Source organism: Carettochelys insculpta, chromosome 2, assembly GCF_033958435.1.
Source record: "Carettochelys insculpta isolate YL-2023 chromosome 2, ASM3395843v1, whole genome shotgun sequence".
NCBI lineage: Eukaryota > Metazoa > Chordata > Testudines > Carettochelyidae > Carettochelys > Carettochelys insculpta.
Genome location: NC_134138.1, coordinates 115,121,945 through 115,141,740, shown reverse-complemented (window position 1 = coordinate 115,141,740; position 19,796 = coordinate 115,121,945). Strand labels below are relative to the sequence as shown.

At 41.6% G+C, this 19,796-nt stretch overlaps 1 protein-coding gene across 1 annotated transcript; it reads right to left on the bottom strand.

Moving 5' to 3' along the window:
- Positions 1-475: 475 nt before the first annotated feature.
- On the bottom strand, positions 476-18,531 carry C2H6orf62 (chromosome 2 C6orf62 homolog). The gene is made up of 5 exons (XM_074987582.1): positions 16,475-18,531; positions 13,293-13,469; positions 12,503-12,628; positions 8,218-8,352; positions 476-1,789 (listed from the first exon to the last, which is right to left on the bottom strand). The coding sequence occupies exons 1-5, from the start codon at positions 16,601-16,603 to the stop codon at positions 1,664-1,666; spliced, it is 693 nt and encodes a 230-aa protein (XP_074843683.1). The 5' UTR covers positions 16,604-18,531; the 3' UTR covers positions 476-1,663.
- Positions 18,532-19,796: the final 1,265 nt, after the last annotated feature.

Below are 19,796 nucleotides of genomic sequence, written 5' to 3'. Positions count from 1 at the left end.
CTCCTGCCAGTACTACTGGCAATAATACCAATTCCAAGTATTCCCTAACGCCCTAGCTGCACTTTAAAGAATCAGGCTCTAAAACGTAAGTAGGGAAAGAGAGAGGAAGCAATATTTTTATGAATTGAAAGTACAGTTTCACTTTGGCAGCCCTCAAATAGCAGCCCTTCAGTTTACTTTGAGGGACCAGTCAGGACCAAAAAGAATTCATAGTGCCTCCAGCACACTAGCATGTCGTTAAGTGATTTCAGCTGTTTTTAAGTAGTTCGTTATTAATGCTATCACAACACTACTTTTGAATGCCTGACTGATATTTCCATAACTGTATCGGATTCACAGAACAGGTCTTCACCACTAATTTTCACTGGAGAGACCACCACTTCGAAGGCTCTGCAAGCTTCAGAAATTTGTAGATGACAAAATGTAAGAAAAAATAGTATGAACTAAAAGTAATGAGCTTTGCATAAAATCAACATTGTAATCTTTCATCTAATTTATTTAATTTCCAATTTTTCCAATTCCAAACAAAAGCTAAATACAAATTTAAACAGGTAAGCACTAATTTTACCCAAAGGGAGCAGGCTTATACAGATTTACTCCAGTAAAGTATTCAACCCTTAAGCAAAGCTTTCTTTGTCATCAACACTATACAGTAGTTCTCCTTATTTCATTGCACAGTCTCAAAATGTTCTGCCAGAACCAACTTTGACACTCCAAACACTATTTTACAGTGAAGATCACAACTGCTTTAAAACACCTATTTCAGAAACCCTCAAAGGGTCTTCCCATAAGAAATGATTTAGAAACCAGTACTTCCTGCAGTTTGCCAGCAAGTTTACAAGTCTCAACTCTGAAGAAAAAATAATCTTCTACCAACAACATGGTTTCTGCAGCTACTATTTTACTTTAATTTTAGCTGCTTTAAAACTACTTCAGACTCCAGGTCTGCCTCATAATCTGTATAAATGTATCCAACTCAACAGAATACTCTTTTACACAGTTATACAGCAACTTGGGGAAAGATCTGAAACAAAGTGCCAGTAAACTTAAACGTGGCCCAGCAAAAAAAAAAAAAAAAAAAAAAAAAAAAGGCAAGAAATGCCTACACTGAATGAGATGCTTTTTTCCTTAAAAATTCTTTCCCCACATTCATTTTTCTATTAGAACAGCCACTTCTCTGTTCATTAGAATGAATTGGATAGTGCTCTCTGATACAATCATTAACAGCAAAGCTATAAGGCTTTTATACCCGTTACATTCACCTCTCACCCTCCAAAAATACTGATGACTAACATTAGATGTTAGGGGGCATGATCAGCACAAATGGGAACACCATCACAAATGATCACCTTGTGCTTTCAGATACATTTGTTTCAGTGTACAACAGTTCTTTCATTTCACATTTTAGCAAGATGCTGACGCAAAGCAAAAATATGCAGAGCATCCTCTCTTTCACAAGGTCCATGCAGAAAACAATTAAAAAAATTGTAAAAGTTCTGATACACAAATGATTAAAAAATAATCCAGGATGATCAAGTTTCACAATGTATACTGTTCTGAACACGAGTCCTTTTTCTTCTACACTCTGAAAGAAGGAAGTGGTGAAGAAAGTGAGAATTCACTGCTGCAATCTGTGATCTTCCCCATTTTGCTGGCCAGTACCCTATTCTGGCATGTAAGGACGGAGGTGATCTTCTATGGTACCAACCGCCCAGTGGGTGAGCTGTTCCTGTGGCAGGTACAGGCAGATGCTGCATAACTTGAAGATTGTAGCTTTGTTTTTTGGAGTCTGGGGAGGAAGAAAAAAGTATTTTGTTCAGACTGAACACATTGAAACAAAAAGTTTTGCATAGGTTCAATATTCTCCCTTCCCCACTCAAAACAGTCCCAAAAATAAAGCTGAAATTCTTACAACTACTCTTCCCCTCCCTTCTGCACGTGAACCGAAGTCTGATCAAAATATTGTGATGTGGCAAGTAGCATATTCTCTTTGTAGGAGGGCTACCAAATTAGATTACTTATGTAAAGATGTATAACAATGAAGAGATTCTCCAGAATAGAATTTTTTACGAAAATAAGTTATTCAGCTCTAAATGGGGAAATCATACCATCTGATTGAGAGCTCAGCTCTCAAACAAAATTGAACGTAATCTGATCAGCATGCAGAATGTACAGCAGCATTACACCCTCTGTTCTGTTCCAAGTCAATACTCCAGTATTAAAGATATACTGCTGCTTGAGCACCTCCCACCCCTTCCACTATGAAAATCTGAATGGCTGAGTAGTCAGGATCTGCTGACTGAAGTTTGGGTAACAGGAATTCACCAACTGCCTCCAATAATTTCAGATAGGTACTGCATTCAGTTCCTGTTCCATCAGTTGCCATTAACAAGCTATTAAAATATACAGTTTTCAGCGCCAGGGTTGCAAGTTTATCTCAAATTCAGCAGTAGTACAGCTCATTTACACAAAGCTGTTCTAAAATTAAAAGGTGGGAAAAATTGGTGGTAAGATGAGAACTAGAGTTAGCCTTCTACAGCCTTTTGGGGTTTGTGTGGCTCATGTCACGCAGTGCAATTCTGGTCCAAAGCATAAGTAATTTGTACCAGCTGTCTTTAGTTATTTTAGATTACTCAAATGTGTGTGTGTTTAGGAAATACTATGAAGTAAGCTCCAAGGATTTCATGTACTGACAAAGTTACATTTGGTACAGAAGTCTTAAAACTCAATTCAGAAAGGTACACCTCTTCAGATAACTCATATCTGCTCGAATAAAATCGGAAGTCTGTGGCTTCTGAACTGGCAGGTCTGCTTGAGGTTACTGCACCAACTCAGTAAGCACTTGCTACAGTTTGTTAACTTTAGACTCATTCTTCTACTAGACTAGATTTACTTATGTATGGGATGATCTAGATCGGGGTGTCTAACAGACTGCCTGCAGGCCAGAATCTGGCCTGCAGAGCTGGCAGCAGCACCATGTAAGACGCCGGCTGCCGCAGGGCCCGAACAGCTGGGACATGCAGCAGCCAGAGAACAACTGCTGCTAGCCCTGGGGGGCCAGAGCCCCAACTAGGGGTGGGGCCTGCGGCAGAACTGCCACTAGCCCAAGGCAGAGCCCTGGCATCCGGAACATGGAGCTGTCCCAGCACGTGGATCTCCTAGGTAAGTTAATCCTGGGCTTGGAGTGGGAAGGATTGGGGTTTTTGTGTTCAGCCCCCTGTAATATATAAAAAATTACCATGTGGCCCCCCCAATGAACAAAGGTTGAACACCCCTGATCTAGGTGGTGCTTGGGGACTGGAATCCATGACTTCTTAAGATCCCTTCCAGTTCTTGTATTCTATCTTAAGCCTGAGAGAGCCTGGAAAGCTAAAGATGCTAAGCAATGTCTGGGTGGCAACTCTTCCATTCCTTGAGGTTCTGTATTAAGGAGGGTGTGGTGAGCAAAAGGAAAGGGGGGGGGGGGAAAAAAGACACACCACACTCCTCTAGCCTTAATAGTTGAAGTGAAGACAAAATTAGGTTAGGCTACTAGACACACATCCCACCTGGAGATTACTTCTCAGACCTAGACTCTCCCTTCCAAGTCCAAGTTTTTCAAAAAAAGAGAGGCAACCTGAATCAGCCACTTCCTCTCTTAGCTACTGTGTGGAGGTCAGACCCTCACTGCCTCTTTCTTCCATAAGGTGTTCCATAATAGCTCAAAAACTTGCTGTTTCAGACCAATCCTTGGCTCTAAAAAGTGGTCTGCTGAAGGAGGAGCTGAAGGGCAAAGACCTAAGTTTATACATACATAAAGCCTGACATCTGCTCTCAAACTGTACGAAAATCATTGATCTTAACAAAAAAAAAAAACCACAGTCTGTTGATGGCAACCATCTGTAAATATTAACTCTTGCTTATAGGTAAGTTCACAAATGGCAAAATTAACACGTAATGATTAATCTGACTTAGAGTGAGGATGAAACTGCTAACAGAAACGGCAGTAAGGTATTCTCCTCCAGCAATAGTAATCCTACTTTTAACTGTGGCTCTTTACAAAGTTGTAAAAAAAGCTCATTACTTAACTTTTGGACCAGCTGATCAGTTTGCAACCTGCAAGAATGGTGGGCTGTTGCAGCATAAGACATTCTACAAGGTTCTTATACACTAGTGTCTGAGAGCCTCCCAACACAGCATGACTAAACATGTACACCAGAGAAAAATATGAGAAGCACGTAGGAGTTTTCAAATACACATACATATATTAGAAAAGGCAAAGGCAAACAACTGCTCCAAGTTTAAGATATTTAAGGTGGTGAGGTTGATAATGGGCCTTAGTTCATTCCAATCTTGGCCTTGCTGTAGGCAAAGCTCAATTTCCTACACGGCCTAGCTTTAATCTCATTAGGGAATACAGGAGCAAAAGTTGTCAACCCTCACTCTTTGCATGAGAGATGAGTCTCTCATATGACTCCAGAGTCACTTCAGTAAGGACAAACACAAAAACATTCTACTTGAGGAAGAGCCAGTTACACACATACTAAATAAGAAATGACTAAGAAGAACTAAGGAATAGGATTGGCAGTCATAATGGATCACAGGCTAAATGAGTCAGTGTAATTCTGTTGTTTAGAATCTTTGCTTTATAGAAAAGTGAGCATCTACAACAAATGTTTTAAGCAAGACAAGAAATAATTCTTCTACCATATTCTGATTAGGCCTCAACTAAAGAACTGTGTCCAGTTCTAGGTGCCACATTTCACAAAAAAGTGGACAAACTGGGGAACACAAACATGACAATTTTCAAGTACTTAAAAAGTTGTTACAAAACCCGCCAGAAATGCTGTAGACCAGGGTTTCCCAAACTTTATATAGTTGGGGCCCATTTTTTTCAGTATCTTTTTTGCATCCCCAAAATATAAACACATACAAAAAACAGAGAATGAATAAATTCTCATTTTTTAAATGTTTATTCACAATAATAGTACATATTGATAATTTGTATATTTTGTAAGGACCCTTCCCCACCCCAAATTGCTACTGAGCTGTAGACCACACTTGGGAAACACTGCTCTAGAGTAATCTTCAATCATGGGCTCAGCACCTGTTGGGTGTCTGATTCCTCCCACACTTTTTCCTTCCATCTTTCATCATCCAGTGCTGAATGGCTTAGTTTCTGCAGGCTAGCTCCGCATCAATCTACTATATCATCTACCCATTATCTGTTGGGTCTGCCTCTACTTGAGCTGTCCATTACGCCAAATACTAGGATCTTGGCTTTTCACTCATTGGTTCTGCAGGTATGACGGAATAGCTGTAGCTTCTGCTGTATAGCCTTCTGCAGTAGGTTCTCTTTTGGCTGTATCATCCTAAAGAATTCCTCACTGGTTACCTTCTACATCCATTCTATTCTCAGGATCTTTTAATAACTCCTCCTCTCTAATGCCAATCTCTCTCTGAACCTTTTGTTATCACCCCTTGTCTCACATCTGTAGACATGCTACTGAATACACAGAGACATTCAGCTTCATTCCTAAGCTAATCACCCTGCTTCTCCAGATCTTATCCATTGCCTTTAAACTTGCTCTTGCTTTTGCTATTCTAGTCACTATTTCCTTCTTACTGTCTTGATCACGTTACGTTGCTCCCTAGGTACATGAACTTCTCTACATTCTCTAGTTCAAGCCTGTCTAAACTGACCTTCCTTCCTATTTCCTTATCTCCAAATACCACTGTCTTTGTTTTATCAATGTTCATAATCAATCTGTACCACTTCCCTTCCTCATTTAGCACCTGCACCATTACTCGCTAGCTTCTCTTCATCTTCCTTGATAACTACATTATTCACAAACCTCTTGTTAATTCTCATACTGTGCACCAATATCCCTTCTGCCTCCCTCCTTGATCTTGTCCATTGCACATGAAGATACTATGCAATATCACATCTCCTCGTCTCATACTGTTACTTGTTCTAAACCAGCTTCCCAGAACTCTCCACACGTTCTTACTGTTGCCGCCACATTGTCACTGACATCCTTCGACCACCATAATCAGTCTGCTATCCATCCCGTATGATTCCAGCACCACCCAAATAACTTTCTGCTCTATACTGTCAAATACCTTCTCCAAAAAAAAAAAAAAAAAGCAATTACAGATGTTCGTGTTCTCTCATTGAGCTTTCTCTGCTACCAATCTTAGTGCCAGTATCTGCTGTATGGTACGTCTATCTTTCCTGAATCCCACTTGCTCATCCCCTAGATGTTTTCTATCTGCGATCTCAGTCTCTCCATCAGTATCAGCAGCACCTTGCCTAGATGACTCATTAGAGCAACTGTTCTGTCGTTCTTGCACTTCAAACGCACTTCTTTTCTCATATATTGTCACTAGCACAAATCTTGCCCATTCCTTAGGTGTCTTCCCTTCTTTCCATGATATATTACACAGTAAATATTTCCTGAATTACACTTTCTCTGCCATATTTGATCATCTTACCTATGATCTTATTTCCGGGGCTCTTGTTCTTCAGCCATTTCACTACTTCCACCTTCAAAATATCAGTCTTGCTCTCAATGTTGGGTGGTAATATCTTTGTTCTTTGATCAGTCTGACACACTTGGGTCCAACTGTGCTTTGCACAGATCAGTGCAGTATCTCGTCCATCACTGAACAACCTTCCCCTCGTTCACAAGCACCTTGTCACTCTTTTTTTTTTGATCACCATCTGCTTCAGCTGCCACTTCCTATTAATATTCCCAGTCTTATACACCTCTCTGGTCTTACACTTGCCATAATCTCTCTGTATAGTCACACTGCTCCTCTAACCATTTTGCCGTATCCATTCTGGCTGCTTTTCTTACCTCAATTTCACTCTATTGCTGTTCTGCCCTCTCAGAAACACCCCTTCTGATCTTCAATGCTCTCTTCTCTTGGACCAACTTCAGCATCTCCTGAGTAATACAATCCTTATTTATCTTTTCTTCTGGAAACATCTGCTCACAGTTGCCTCTTCTATCGCGGTGGCTGTGTATGTCTTTCTCTGTGCCCCAATTCCTGATCTTCTCTTTGACTGCTGTTCTATATTCATTCCCTATTTCCTCCATGCCTAGTCTTGCCATGTCTCTTCATTTCTTGAACTGTGTCTCACACCTTTCTCGTGTTTCATCTTGACATTTATCATCACTAGACTTGGAAAGTTTGGTATGGCTGTACTGATGTTGCCCACCTTCTTATCAAAATCATATCTATCATGTTATTGGACTTCCGTCATTTGATCGCCATGTCCACTTCCTAAAGTCCTTTCGTTGGAATCCTGTGTTGCAGATCATCTCATGCTCCGTAGCAAATTCCAGTAGTTTCTCTCTGTATCCAAACCTTCCCATGCTCCACCTTCAACTTTTATCTGTTCTGACCTTTGCATTCCAATCTCTCTTCAGTTCTCATTGTATTTATCATTGTGGCCCACACAGAGAGTGTTGCATATGTTATGTGGACTGCATCCACATACTATTTGTACTACTTGCATGCCTAGAGAATGCCACATGGGCAGTAGTGTGCTAACTGGGATGAAAGCCATTCATGCTTTCAGAACCCCAGGCCTAGATAATACTCAGACCTACTTTGAGTGCAGGAGAGTGGACTAAAAGACCAAGGCCCCTTCCAGTCCTATGATTTTAGGAGTCCAGGCAGTTGAGTGCCTCTGAAATTGTCAGATTGTTTGAATGATGGCGTTCAGGATTCTACTTATGTACAATGGAGATTCTTCTGTAGCCTGATATAAGAAACATGGCAGCACTCCAAATAAGGGGCAATGATCAGAGTGGGACAGATGTTTAAAAGTGACCATTTTGTATGTATATAAGAATTAAGTCTTCAACTTTGACTTTCCATAATAGAAGGAAACCGTTTTAACATTCATTTCCAATAGATTCCATAACTCAACAGCCCTGAACCAATTTGGCAAATATTTTTTTTTGTCTATAGCCAGTAGCTGTATCTTCAAAAGTTTTCAATATGGTGGGCTGCTATGAGATCACTTAAATGCAAAGACAGACCACAGCATTTTGTTCATATAAAATGTTAGATAATTAAATGCTTACAACTAGATCACTTATAAATCTTTGGAAAATTGTTGTCCTTTCATGAGTTCAAAGGATAAAGTGTTCTCTCATGACCTAAGACTTAATATTCCAGGTTCTTAAATCTATGCTATCAACAGTATAAAGAGGAGTAGCTTACCTGCAAGTGCTGTCTGTCAATGAAGAGAAACACTGACTGGTTAGGATTGCTGATAACAATTCCAGTCTTGTCCTTTCGGCTCAGAACATGCAGAAACTGTTTTTCATAGTCACCATGATGAAATTCAAACTTGGCCTACCCAGGAAAAAAGAAAAGCAGTGTTTACAAACAAAGCACATATTAAAAAACGTTCTGTGTTTTAGCTTCATAATTTAACATCAGACTCCTAACATCCATATGTGATCCACATCTACTGCTCAGATTCACCGAATAGAAGCTTGGGGGGAAGAGAAGGCCACCGGTTTCATGACCCACTTTGGCTATGTCTACACTAGATGGATCTGTCGGCAAAAGTTACTGTCAGAGAGAAACCTCAACGGAACCTGTACCAACAGACTACACCTACATACAACTTGCTCTGTCGACAGAACTGCCAGACTGCACTGCCCTCTGGTGCCAGAAAGCAGAATGGCAGCTCTCCAAAGAGGGCTACCTGGCAACCAGAAGCCCCCTTTGACGACACATGTCTACACGGCACTTCTGTCAGACTGTTATGCCTCAAATTTTTGAGGGATAGTACTGTCCAGGCAAATGCAGAGAGTTATGTTGAGAATCTATCAACAGAATGCGTTAAGTGTGTAGATGCTCCCTGAATTATGTCGACAGAAGGCTCCCTCTGTCGACAAAACTCTAGTGTAGTCCCAGCCTTTAGGTTTAACAGTGGAGAATGTGATCAGAAAAATTTGTTTCATTATGCTGCTCACAGACAAACTGTGCAGAGGCATATGAGCAAGCTGCATTACTATAAGAAAAATAAGCTCTAGGTTTAGTTTGCATACCTGACAGCACTTAATCAGTTTTTCCTGTAGTTTGGTGTCTAACAGGAAGCAGGGGAAGAGATGAAAAAAAATAAATCTGGGAAAGTTGAAGTTCAATTGACAAACAATCAGCAAAATAACTGCAAGCCAAGGCTACAGCACCTAATAAGATCAGTTTGAAATGGACTTTCAAATTGACTGTGTCCTTGCGAGAACTCCAAATGGAGTAATTACCTAGCTTGATGAGTGTTTGCTCCTTAACTTTTAGGCTGTCTGAAAGTTGCACCAATACAGCCATATCAATTTCTACATACATGTCTAGCTCAAGCATGCAAGTCTGCTTAGACAAGACTTAAGAGCTAAGCTTTTTGCAGTGTGTAAGATAGTAAGAGCAGCAGGGATAAAAATTACCAGTTTCAAGCACCTATCAAGAATGGAAAAAGCTATTAATGAATGCAAAAAAAAAATTAACATCCATTTAAGAGGCTGTAAGAGTGACAAACATTTTAATAAAAATAAGTTCTTACACCCTAAACTAGTTAAAAAAGAAAAGTCTCTATTTCAGTAGAGTATTACATTCCCAAAACCAGTTTTTGCATATTTTCAACTTCAGACAAATAGTTTAAACTGTTTTCCATGCATTAGCATTATTTAGACCGCAATACAAACAGAATTTTATTTCGATCCCTAGAAAAGTTAGTGCATCAAAACCTACGTGGTTCAAAAAATATGCTCAGTAGTTTAACCAAAAAAAAAAAAAAAAAAAAAAAAAAAAGCCTTTGAAGGTGATCAGCACAGCAAAGGGTCACTTATACATTGTAGAAGAAAACCGCCAAGGCTTGTCAACATTGTTGAGAAAGAAACCAATTCACTAGAAGTACCTCCTTACTCTCTTTTTTGTTTGCTGGAGGTAAAAAAAAGATAGGATAGTGACTTGGAGAATTTAACAGGCCTCTTCTGAAAAAGGGACGTTTAAGTGCTCTGTAACTGTTTCAGCAGAATAATTTCACGGACATCTGAGAGATGTCATGAAACATATTCAACACCTCTCCTTCAAAAGAGAACTGGGACAGCAAAAACTTATTCTACTCGTTTCAATAGGGCCAGTTAAACTGTGTCATTCTTCACATGGCATATGTCCTACTAGTGTAAAATGTCATGTCATTTGTTAAGAAAAATATAAGCTTAAAGATATGACAATTTACACATTGTGCAGCAGCACTATAGGGCACACCTGTTTTCTTCTGTAGTTCACTTTTAGTTGAAGTTGAATAATACACAAAGTAGAATTCTTAAACACCTTACTTTGCACAAAACTAGTGGCCATCATGTAAGCTGCATAGTAAAGTTATTACTGTTTCCCAAATCTGAAAGTATTTATATTTTCTAGTAAGAAATTATATATTTAACAAAAACTACTTTGACCTGAAGCAAGATCTGTACTAAATGCGCCTTTTACTAGGGAACACCTATCCTGCTCTCCATTGTTTTAAGTATAGCTATAATTAAAACAGCTGACTACTTCAGTAAAGAGTGGAGGTAGTCTCAGGTACTCTGCCAGAGAATGGAATTTCCTTTCCAGTTTCACCTTTATCATCAAATTGCCTTTTGCTTTCAATACCACAGTATATTTGTGAAACAAACTAAAGAAAACAAAAAAAAAAAGGGGGGGACGCAATGCCAACTGTACATTTAGGTTGAGAAATGAGTTAGTAGACTCAAGGAATTAATGAACAACAAGAAGTCTTGTGGCAACATATTTTGGAGCCCAAGCTTTGGTGGGCAAAGGCCCACTTCACCAGATGCATGGGGGGTCAGAGAGGTATTTCAAGAATGGGGTCCCAGAAAAAGGGAGGGCCAGAGCTGACAAGGTCTGTTCAGCAAGGTGGAAATGGCCCATTATCAATAGTAGCAAAACAAAAAAAAAAGCTGTAAAGTAGCACTTTAAAAAATTAACAAAATTATTTATTAGGTGAGCTTTCGCGCAACAGACCCACTTCTTCAGACCATAGCCATACCAGAATAGACTCAATATTTAAGGCATAGAGAACCAAAAATAGTAATCAAGGTTGACAAATCAGAAAAGAAGTTACCAAGGTGAGCAAATCAGAGAGTGGGGGCAGGGGGGAGTCAAGAATTAGACTAAGCCAAGTATGCAAAAAGAGCCCCTATAATGACCCAGAAAATTCGTATCCCAGTTCAAACCACGTGTTAATGTGTCACATTTGAATATAAGAGTTCAGCAGCCTCTCTTTGCAAATTTGACTCCATTAACCAAGGATTAAACAGAGACCGGAAGTGGCTTGCAGCTTACAAAGGCAGCTTCTCTGCCCTGGGTGTTAAGATCTCCCCCATTAGACTGACAATAGCTCATATCCCCCTGGCTGATCCAACTTGTTTTTAACTCTTGACACCTGCTATTGATAATGGGCCATTTCCACCTTGCTGAATAGACCTCTCAGCTCTAGCCCTCTCTTTTTCTAGGACCCCATTCTTTAAATACCCCTCAAACCACCTGCCCACTCTTGCATCTGATGAAGCAGGTCTTTGCCCATGAAAACTTATGCTCCAAAATATCTGAGTCTATAAGTTGCCACAAGACTTCTTGCTGTTCTTGAAGCTACAGACTAAACATGGCTACCTCTTGGATACTTGTCACCATGCAAGGCAAGGAATTAATGTATGCCTTCCCTTAGGCATTATTGCTATTAACCGTAAAGATACATTCAAAAATTTTAGACAAAATGATCTCATTTCAACACAGCGTCCCTTCATCTTGAATGGTTAGAATATCACCCATCACTGTATAACATTAGGAATAGTGTATTGCCCATTATACATCAATAAGATGCATACGAAGTATTTTCATGATTAGCTCAACATTCTTTAGATAATGAAATCTGGATTCTACTGAAAGCAGACTATATCTAATTCCAGCTTCTGCAGCTACTAATTTACGTAATTCAGCTTCTTTGCAACTTTTCAGATATTAAAAGTGGAATTGGCAGACTGTTAGTAACAGGAGGAAGCAAGTAAGTACACCTTCAATATTTTACCTGCCTTGTAACACAAGCAGCAAATTCTCAATGAATATACTTCTGCAAGACACATATACAATATATTCACTATTATTCTAGTTCAAGAGAACAAATTTGTGTTAAGACCTGATCCTGCATCACTAAAGTCAATGGGAGCCTTACCACAGACTTGTATAAGTGCAAGCTCAGGACAAAAGAGCAGCAGTCTGACAATACCCGAACTAAAGTCATTTTCCATATCCTATGGATAGCTGAAGCTGCTGGTACACTCACTTACAAAACAAAACAGGACAAGCTATAGATGGCAATAGCATTAATTTGCCTGAAGATCTCTCAACTACGTGAATAAGTGACATTTCACAGGAAATATTAAAATCTCAACATTTCCAACAAGTTGAATCTTTTATTCTTTTTGAATTTACAAGATACCTGAACAGGCCTATAGGGCTCATCATCAGATCCCTTCCACCGAGAAAACAGGAGACAGACTATCTTTTCAATATCATTCCGAGGCCAAAGAATGAAGTCCATCTCCTGGGTACAGCCAATCACATCCTGCAACAAGTCGAGCGGTTCAATCATAGATTACTCTTACAGGGGATCAGTACAAGAGCAGACATAATTTACTCACATAAATTTAAGCAATGTGAAAACTGCAGATACATTTTTTCAATCCCAACCCACTTGTTTATCTGATTACCTCTTATGTCTGGCCTGAGAAATCCAATTCTTTAGGACAAGAAGTAGGAGAAATTTTCTATTTACACAAGAGCTAGCATAAGCAGAGACTCAGCTGGCTTTTCCATGCTACACAACAGTCCCAATTATAATACAACTTCTAATCCCAAGGAAGCTTTAATTTTGTCATGGGTTATCTGAGTCAATGTGTAGCTACACTACAAAAAATACTGGTTTGCAAAGATTAATGGAGGAGAACAAGACTGGCACTAACACATTTCCAATTTCTAAGCATTTTATTTGTTCCATTCAAGTACAAATAGAGAGTTTTAACAATTATACAAGTACATATGTACATTTAATTCCAGGATAAGTATATATACTACATTTCAGTTCAGGCCTCAACCTGCACCCATAATTCACCACTCTTTATATACCCAAATTTCTAGTTCAACAAAAAAGATTGGAGGAATACAGATTTTGGACAATCCTGCAACGACAGCCCAGGCCAAAAAAACATTAAGTATAAGAAATAGTTTACCCTGCGCATAGACTGGTAGCGGGGAGCATGAAGCTGCACTACATCCTTCTGTAGAAGCTCTATGGAACTTTCCAAGGAATAGCTGGAATCCCGCACACCTTTCAGGATATTTTCTTCATAATTATTGGTCATGACTGTTATCACTTCAGACACTTCAAAGAGTGCTGACTTCTTCTTCTAAAAGACAAACAAAAAAAAGTTACATTATGGTTCTATGCATTCTTCTAAGCAGTTTGTGACTACCTTTCAAAGCGCCTTCATGTTTTACCCTCAGTGCACGCACTGCTTAAGTGCTACATTAGTGGCTTGTTTTAACAGTCTTAACTCAAGTTGTTCGCAAAGCTTTTCAAGACAGAGGTAAGTCTGAGAGCTCTATTTAGAAAGATGACTCAGGCCCCAAACCCTGCAAAACGTTTAGGCGCACACTTTAAGGTAAATACATGCACAAGAGTTGGTGGGACTGGAGCTTCATCATCTAAAATGGATCGTTATCTTGGGAACAGCTCAAGATAGACATCTGCTGGTGAGCCAAGTTAATCAAAGACATTTCACATATTAGATTTGTCAATTTGTACCAAAATGAAGTTTAAGAGTCTCTTCCTCTCACTAGAAGAGCTTCAGTATCAGTAGAAGTGAGGCAACTCCAATCTGGAATAATTCAAAGAGATGACCCACCCAAGGGTGTTATCTCCACTACACTGTGGATTAATACTACCACAATCAGCCAGCCATGGATTTACCATATCTTAGATGCAATAAAGTTGATCTGAGCACTCTCCTGTCAAAATAGGTACTCCACCAGGAACAAAACAAGTATCTGGCATGGATGGGAGAGTACCCCCTGCCAACTTTACTGCCCACAATATGCCACAGGACATCAACTTCAACTATACTATTTAGGTAGGTGAAGTCCTGTAAATTAGATTGAATGCAGGGATTAGTATAGACAAGGCCTAGAAGAACTACAGCTTTGGTCTGGTGAAAACACCAAGCTGGAGAGCTTTCCTGTCAACTTAATTATTCTACCTCCACAGGAGACAAATGCTATGTCTGCAGGGGAAGCTCTCCCACTCACACAGTGGGACTTACCGCCCACAGTGCGGTGCATCATTCATACCCCTGAGCAACATACATTCAACTGAAGCATGAAAGCAAAAAAAAGCCTCAATCTTAGCAATCAAAAGCCATCCACCAGTGAAGAGTAGTTTATTTTATAACTTCCCTTCATAATGGATTCTTGCACTGTTTCCACACAGTTAATTATGAACTGCTTCAGCACTTGCCATTCACGAGAACACTGTTGTAGGAACAAAAAAAAAAGCTGTTTTCCACTGCATATACATCACCTGTAAACAAAGGTTGTTTCTCTATTCCTAACAAACCCTCCCATAACTCCCTGAGCTCAGCACCTTATCTTCTGTTCCCCCTCTCCAGACTGACCTACTCCCATTAAACTTTCAAACATCTTAAGTCTTGGTGTGCACCCTCAAAACTGACAGCAAAAGAAAGACTTGTAAAGTCCACTTGGATGCAAGCAAAGTTTCATAACACCTGAATATATATATATTTTATATATATATATATATATATATATATGCATAGAACACTTCCAAAAAAAATCCTAGGAAGTTAAATTGGTTATTATCACTCTTTGACAAGCAGACAAACCGCCTCAGGAAAAGCTAGTTATGACAGCTTAACTGTTTCTTCAATATGTGGTATATGTTGCCACCTTATTACTGAGCATGAAATCTTTTAGCATGATAACGGACACGTGAGTAAGTTAAGAGGCTGTCTTTACTGTCACGTGACATCGCAACTAAAGACCAACAAATCCACACTCTCTCATTCCCACATAAGCGTTCACAATTTTACAGCTTGTCCTCCACTGAAAAGGTAAAGAATGGTGTAAACATTTGACACCCCTGCCCCCAATCACTTCTCCTCAGTTAGATGTTAACTTCTTTAATGCTTGTTTCTCTCAGATGCTAGATAGATTGCTAGTTGTCCAAGAAGAACAAGTGACATGCACTGCCACTAACAAACCTCTAATACCATTTGCTTTACACAGTATCAAACTAATGAAATTAAGATTAAATTCAGATTCAAAGTTAAACTCATTGCCACACTGACAGTTCAGAAAAGGAGCTTTACAAAAAAACAAGTTTACAAGCTTACAGCAGCACAGCTGTGTGGATATTGTAAAATCATTCATATAGCCCTGCCACAAGATTAGAATGAAACCAGCTCAAATGATCGAGTGGTACTGATGAGAGTGATATTTCCCCACCAACATAGCACTATGAACATGGACATTTATATGCCAGCAAAAGCTATGTCGTTGGGAGACTGTTCTGCACCCCCCAGCTCCTGAATGTCAAATAGTTTTGCTGACAACTACTAGTGCAAACATGGCCTACCAAGTGTCTTAATTTGCTCAATGTCTTTGTATCACATTTCAAAATATGGCTTCCTCCCTCATTCAAGGAGTAAGCACATGCTGAAGTAGATGTTTTCACCCTAGTTTTAAGATTTAAGATAGTTTGATAATTCACTAGTAAGTTTAAGTGAACCAAACAGTTTATGCAGAGTATAGTGGAAAAAGTAGCTGCCAACAGTCAGGCTGAACCAACATTTTAGATACAAATGGAGTGATGAGTTATCCAAGGGGAGAAAACCCTATGCACGCTTCTGTTCATGGCCGACAAGCAATTAAAAACCTGTTTAAATGACAGCAGCAGCTTCAAGTGTGCATCCATATTTGTACTATTTCCAAAAACATCACATCCAGCTTGTTATAATCTGATAAAGGTGACTTCAGTAGTTGTCATAGTCCATTTTCTCTGTCACAATTCTGACTTTTACGAGACCATTAGCATCTCATTCAGCATCCAAAACAGGCCTAATAGACAAATAAGATACTTTCCTCTTAAAATTCCCTCCCACACTGGCAAAAGATTTACTGGGATGCAAACGTCCCAGTGACGAGTTTGCACCTACTGTATGTGTTCCAAGCCTATGCCACCACATGACAAATAAAAGCCAAAGTCACTTGCACTGAAACATTAAGAACACGGTGACAAATACATTTTAAAATTCATTTTGTCCTTGGATCATTTTCCAAAAAAATTGATTACAGTACAGAGTATAAAACAAGAAAAGTTATTCTAAAAGGAAGTTACCTTGTCTTTGAATACAAAGGCAATATACATCTTGAAATCAAACTGGTCAGCTAAAGATTCTTTTTTCTTTCTAAGCTGAGCACGAAGTCTGTTCAAAGCTTGTTTCTTCCGGGAGTTTGGGTCCCCCATTTTGTAACAGAGGTGGTACTAAAGCCTTTGGAAACTGTCACTAAGCTATGGGCACTTTTTTCATAAGACTCAAGTACAACAGAAACAAGTCATTTTATTCCTGCTAATATGTCTGAATAGATAAAACGCGAATGTACCTCCCCCCCCCCCCAAAAAAAAACCCACACACCTCAGGTAATATTTTATGAGGCTATCATATTACAGGGGTCAAGAAACAACATATGTAGTTGTCCAACCATGATTGGACAAGAACCAGTTTTGCAACAGTACCAATAAAAAAAACCTAAAAATTCTGAAAAAAATAAACTTGTGTGAAAAGTTTAACCACAGGAATATGTGGGTGAGAATGAAAAAAAAATTATCACAATTTATGCATACAATAAAAAGCAACTGGCACAAGCCCAATCCATGTGGGGTTATTTTTGCCCTGCTTACAAAAAAAAAAAAAAAAAAAAAAAAAGATATATATAAGAACAAATTACAAATTGCGTTTTACCCCACCCAGTTTCATGACTCTGCTGATTATTCTCAGATTTCCACTATTGCTATGTCGCCCCCTTTTTCAGATTACACTTGATGGAGAGCACAGAAGAAAATGCAGAGGAGTGCACATCCCGGGAGGTATGAGATTTCCCTGCCAACAAAATCAACTACAAACAACACGGTGCTGGTTTGCAGAAGAGCAAAGATGAAAAACAGCGGAGTCATTTCTAATTTCATCCTGCTCATCATCAGGCACATCATAGCCCTAAGGCTGCCGCTGCCAAAGAGAAGAGGGATCATGACGGCCATAGATGAAGGGCGGTTGGAGGCAAAAAGGCAATATTATCTCGCCTAGAGACAAACCAGACTTGATCCCCCGGTCCCGACTCCCACACCCTTCAGGGTGAGAGTCCTACATTGCCCAACACCTCACAAGCTCCCTGGGCTAATGATCCCCCGGGGATCCTCCTTTCTCTGCCGCTGCTGCTAAGCTCCGCAGTGAACCGGTTCAGCTGGGGCTGAGCATGGCCGATGCTTCTCGCTTCCCCTTGGGCCTCTCCCTGAACAAGTAGGAGGCGGGCGGCCTGTGCCCAGAGCAGCGAGCCGCTGACTCAATAGGCTGGGATTCCCCCCCTCATTTCATGGTAACGACTTTAGACAGAGGGCGCCGCAGGCGGCGGGCTGCTCCCCGAACAATCTCGGGTTTTTGCAGAGGGGGGAGGGAAAGGTGCAAAAAAGTTTCCCCGTTTGCAACTTTTGTGGCAAATTTGTAGGTTATTTTTGCCTCGCTCCAGCCATTTTGCCAGGGGGCGGGGTTAAGAATTTTAACCCACAATAAACTCCTCGGACCAGATTCAAAAAAAAAGAAAAATACAAAACGATTTTTTCCTCCCCTCTCTCAAAACAAAAAAATGCACCACACCCCCAAATCCCACCCCGCAGAAGACGGAGAGACTCAGGCAGAGACCGAGGCCCGCTCGCTACCCGCAGCCAGCGGGCGCAGGAGGAGCAGTGGAAGCGGCGGCGCTGCTAGCAGCACGGGGAGGAGCCATGTCAAGATAAAGCCACGAAGCCGCCGAGCCCCCCCATCCCCGCTGCACGGCACACGGTGACCGGGCCGCCCGCTCTGCCGCTGCTCAGCCCCAGCGTGGTCCCCATAGTCTAGCTCGGCGCCCCGGTGCCGGGGGAGGGGAAATGGCGGCGGAGGCAGCAGAGGCGGCGGCGGAGGGAGGAGGAGGCGGCCGGGTCCCTGCGCTAGAGGCTCCTACGGAGAAGGCCCGACGATGGTGTAGCGGCCCGGCGCGGCGGGGAAAGCCTCGCAGTGCCCCGGCGTTTCCTCGCAGGCGGACGCGCCTCTCAGGCCCGGAGCACCAGAGGAAGTGGCTGTAGGAGGGAGCCCGAACAAACAACTTAAAATGGCAGCGCCTGGCCGAGTCACAGACACCGCCCGGACCTCACTGCGCAGACGCGCCCCGCTGGCGCGTACCACTCGCGGGGGTGCGGCGCACGCCGAAGCGCCAGCCGCGAGCGCCCAGGCGCGGCCAAGCTCGTAATGCTCTGGGGAGGGGGAGATGAAGAGATCGGTTAGGCCCCGCGCGTGACAGGGAAAGAGGGGGGAGGGAAAGTTCCACGGCTTAACTCGAGTCTCCCCCCTTCCCGTTCGGAGCTGGTCACGGGGCTCTAGGAACCCATGTGACAGGCAGCCTCGCCGCCGCTTCCCGCTCGGGGACCCGGATGGAGTTGCTCAATGAACCCCACGCTATTCCCTCCCCCTCCCGCGTGCCTGAAGCGGGAGGGAGCATCTCGCTCCAGGGTGCGCCCTGGCCTGCATTTCGGAGCCTCGTGTTCATTCGTTGGGTGGGGCAGGGCCCGCTCTCGCGGCGCTGCGAGACCCACCTCCCGCACCAGGCTCCGCCCAGGGCCGGGCGGGGGTGGCAGCGCGTGGTTGTTGGTACCGTGGTGGCTGCCGGGGTAGCTGCGCAGCGACCAAGCTGGTCCTGCAAATGTGTGCGCGGGTCGGGGCTAAGCTGCAGCCTGACCTTGCAGGCAGTGGCGCCGAGAGCCGGACGGTCAGGGACAAGCTGTTGCTGCTCAGGGCAGCGAGGAGGGAAGGGGGTTGTCTGTGAATCACGTAGCGCGGGAGTGGCTTTCAGTCACTGCCTTCTCTTGCGCCACTGTAAGAAACGTGCAAAATTACATTTTTTCCATAAGACTAACAGGCTTAACAGAGAGAGAATGCCCAGTTCTGGAATGAATAAAGGAACCACGAGATAATTAATCCGTTCCATGAAATTAGCTGTATTTCCGGGCAGAGTAAAGGATCTTTGCTGCCAGTAGGTAATTGTAGGCTTTGGTACTCTGACAATTTAAGTAATTACATCATTGGAATGGCGCACAGTTGCGTTCAGTAGTTGCCCTTCCTTCACAAACTGACTTATATAACTGGGGATAGTAAACAATTGTAACAAACAGGTTAGTTGGCAGGAGAATTGGACCTATGTGTTGATACAGACTGTATCAAAACACATTGAGTTTTCTACTTCCTAAAGTTAAAATGTACATCACAACCACATAAGGTAAATGCAAAGCATAAATACAAATTATGGGCATGTGGATTTGCAATACAATTGTTATAAATGCAGAACAGGTACTTCGAACACATGGACATGCTGATTTGACTATTACCAGAGAGGTAGCTGTGTTAGTCTGT

Coding starts and splice junctions, on each gene's coding strand:
- C2H6orf62 (XM_074987582.1), bottom strand. CDS start 16,603: ATGGGGGACCCAAACTCCCGGAAGAAACAAGCTTTGAACAGACTTCGT. Junction 13,470..16,474: donor CCTTTGTATTCAAAGACAAG/GTAACTTCCTTT, acceptor TTTGTCTTTTAG/AAGAAGAAGTCAGCACTCTT. Junction 1,790..8,217: donor TTGACAGACAGCACTTGCAG/GTAAGCTACTCC, acceptor CTTCCTCCCCAG/ACTCCAAAAAACAAAGCTAC.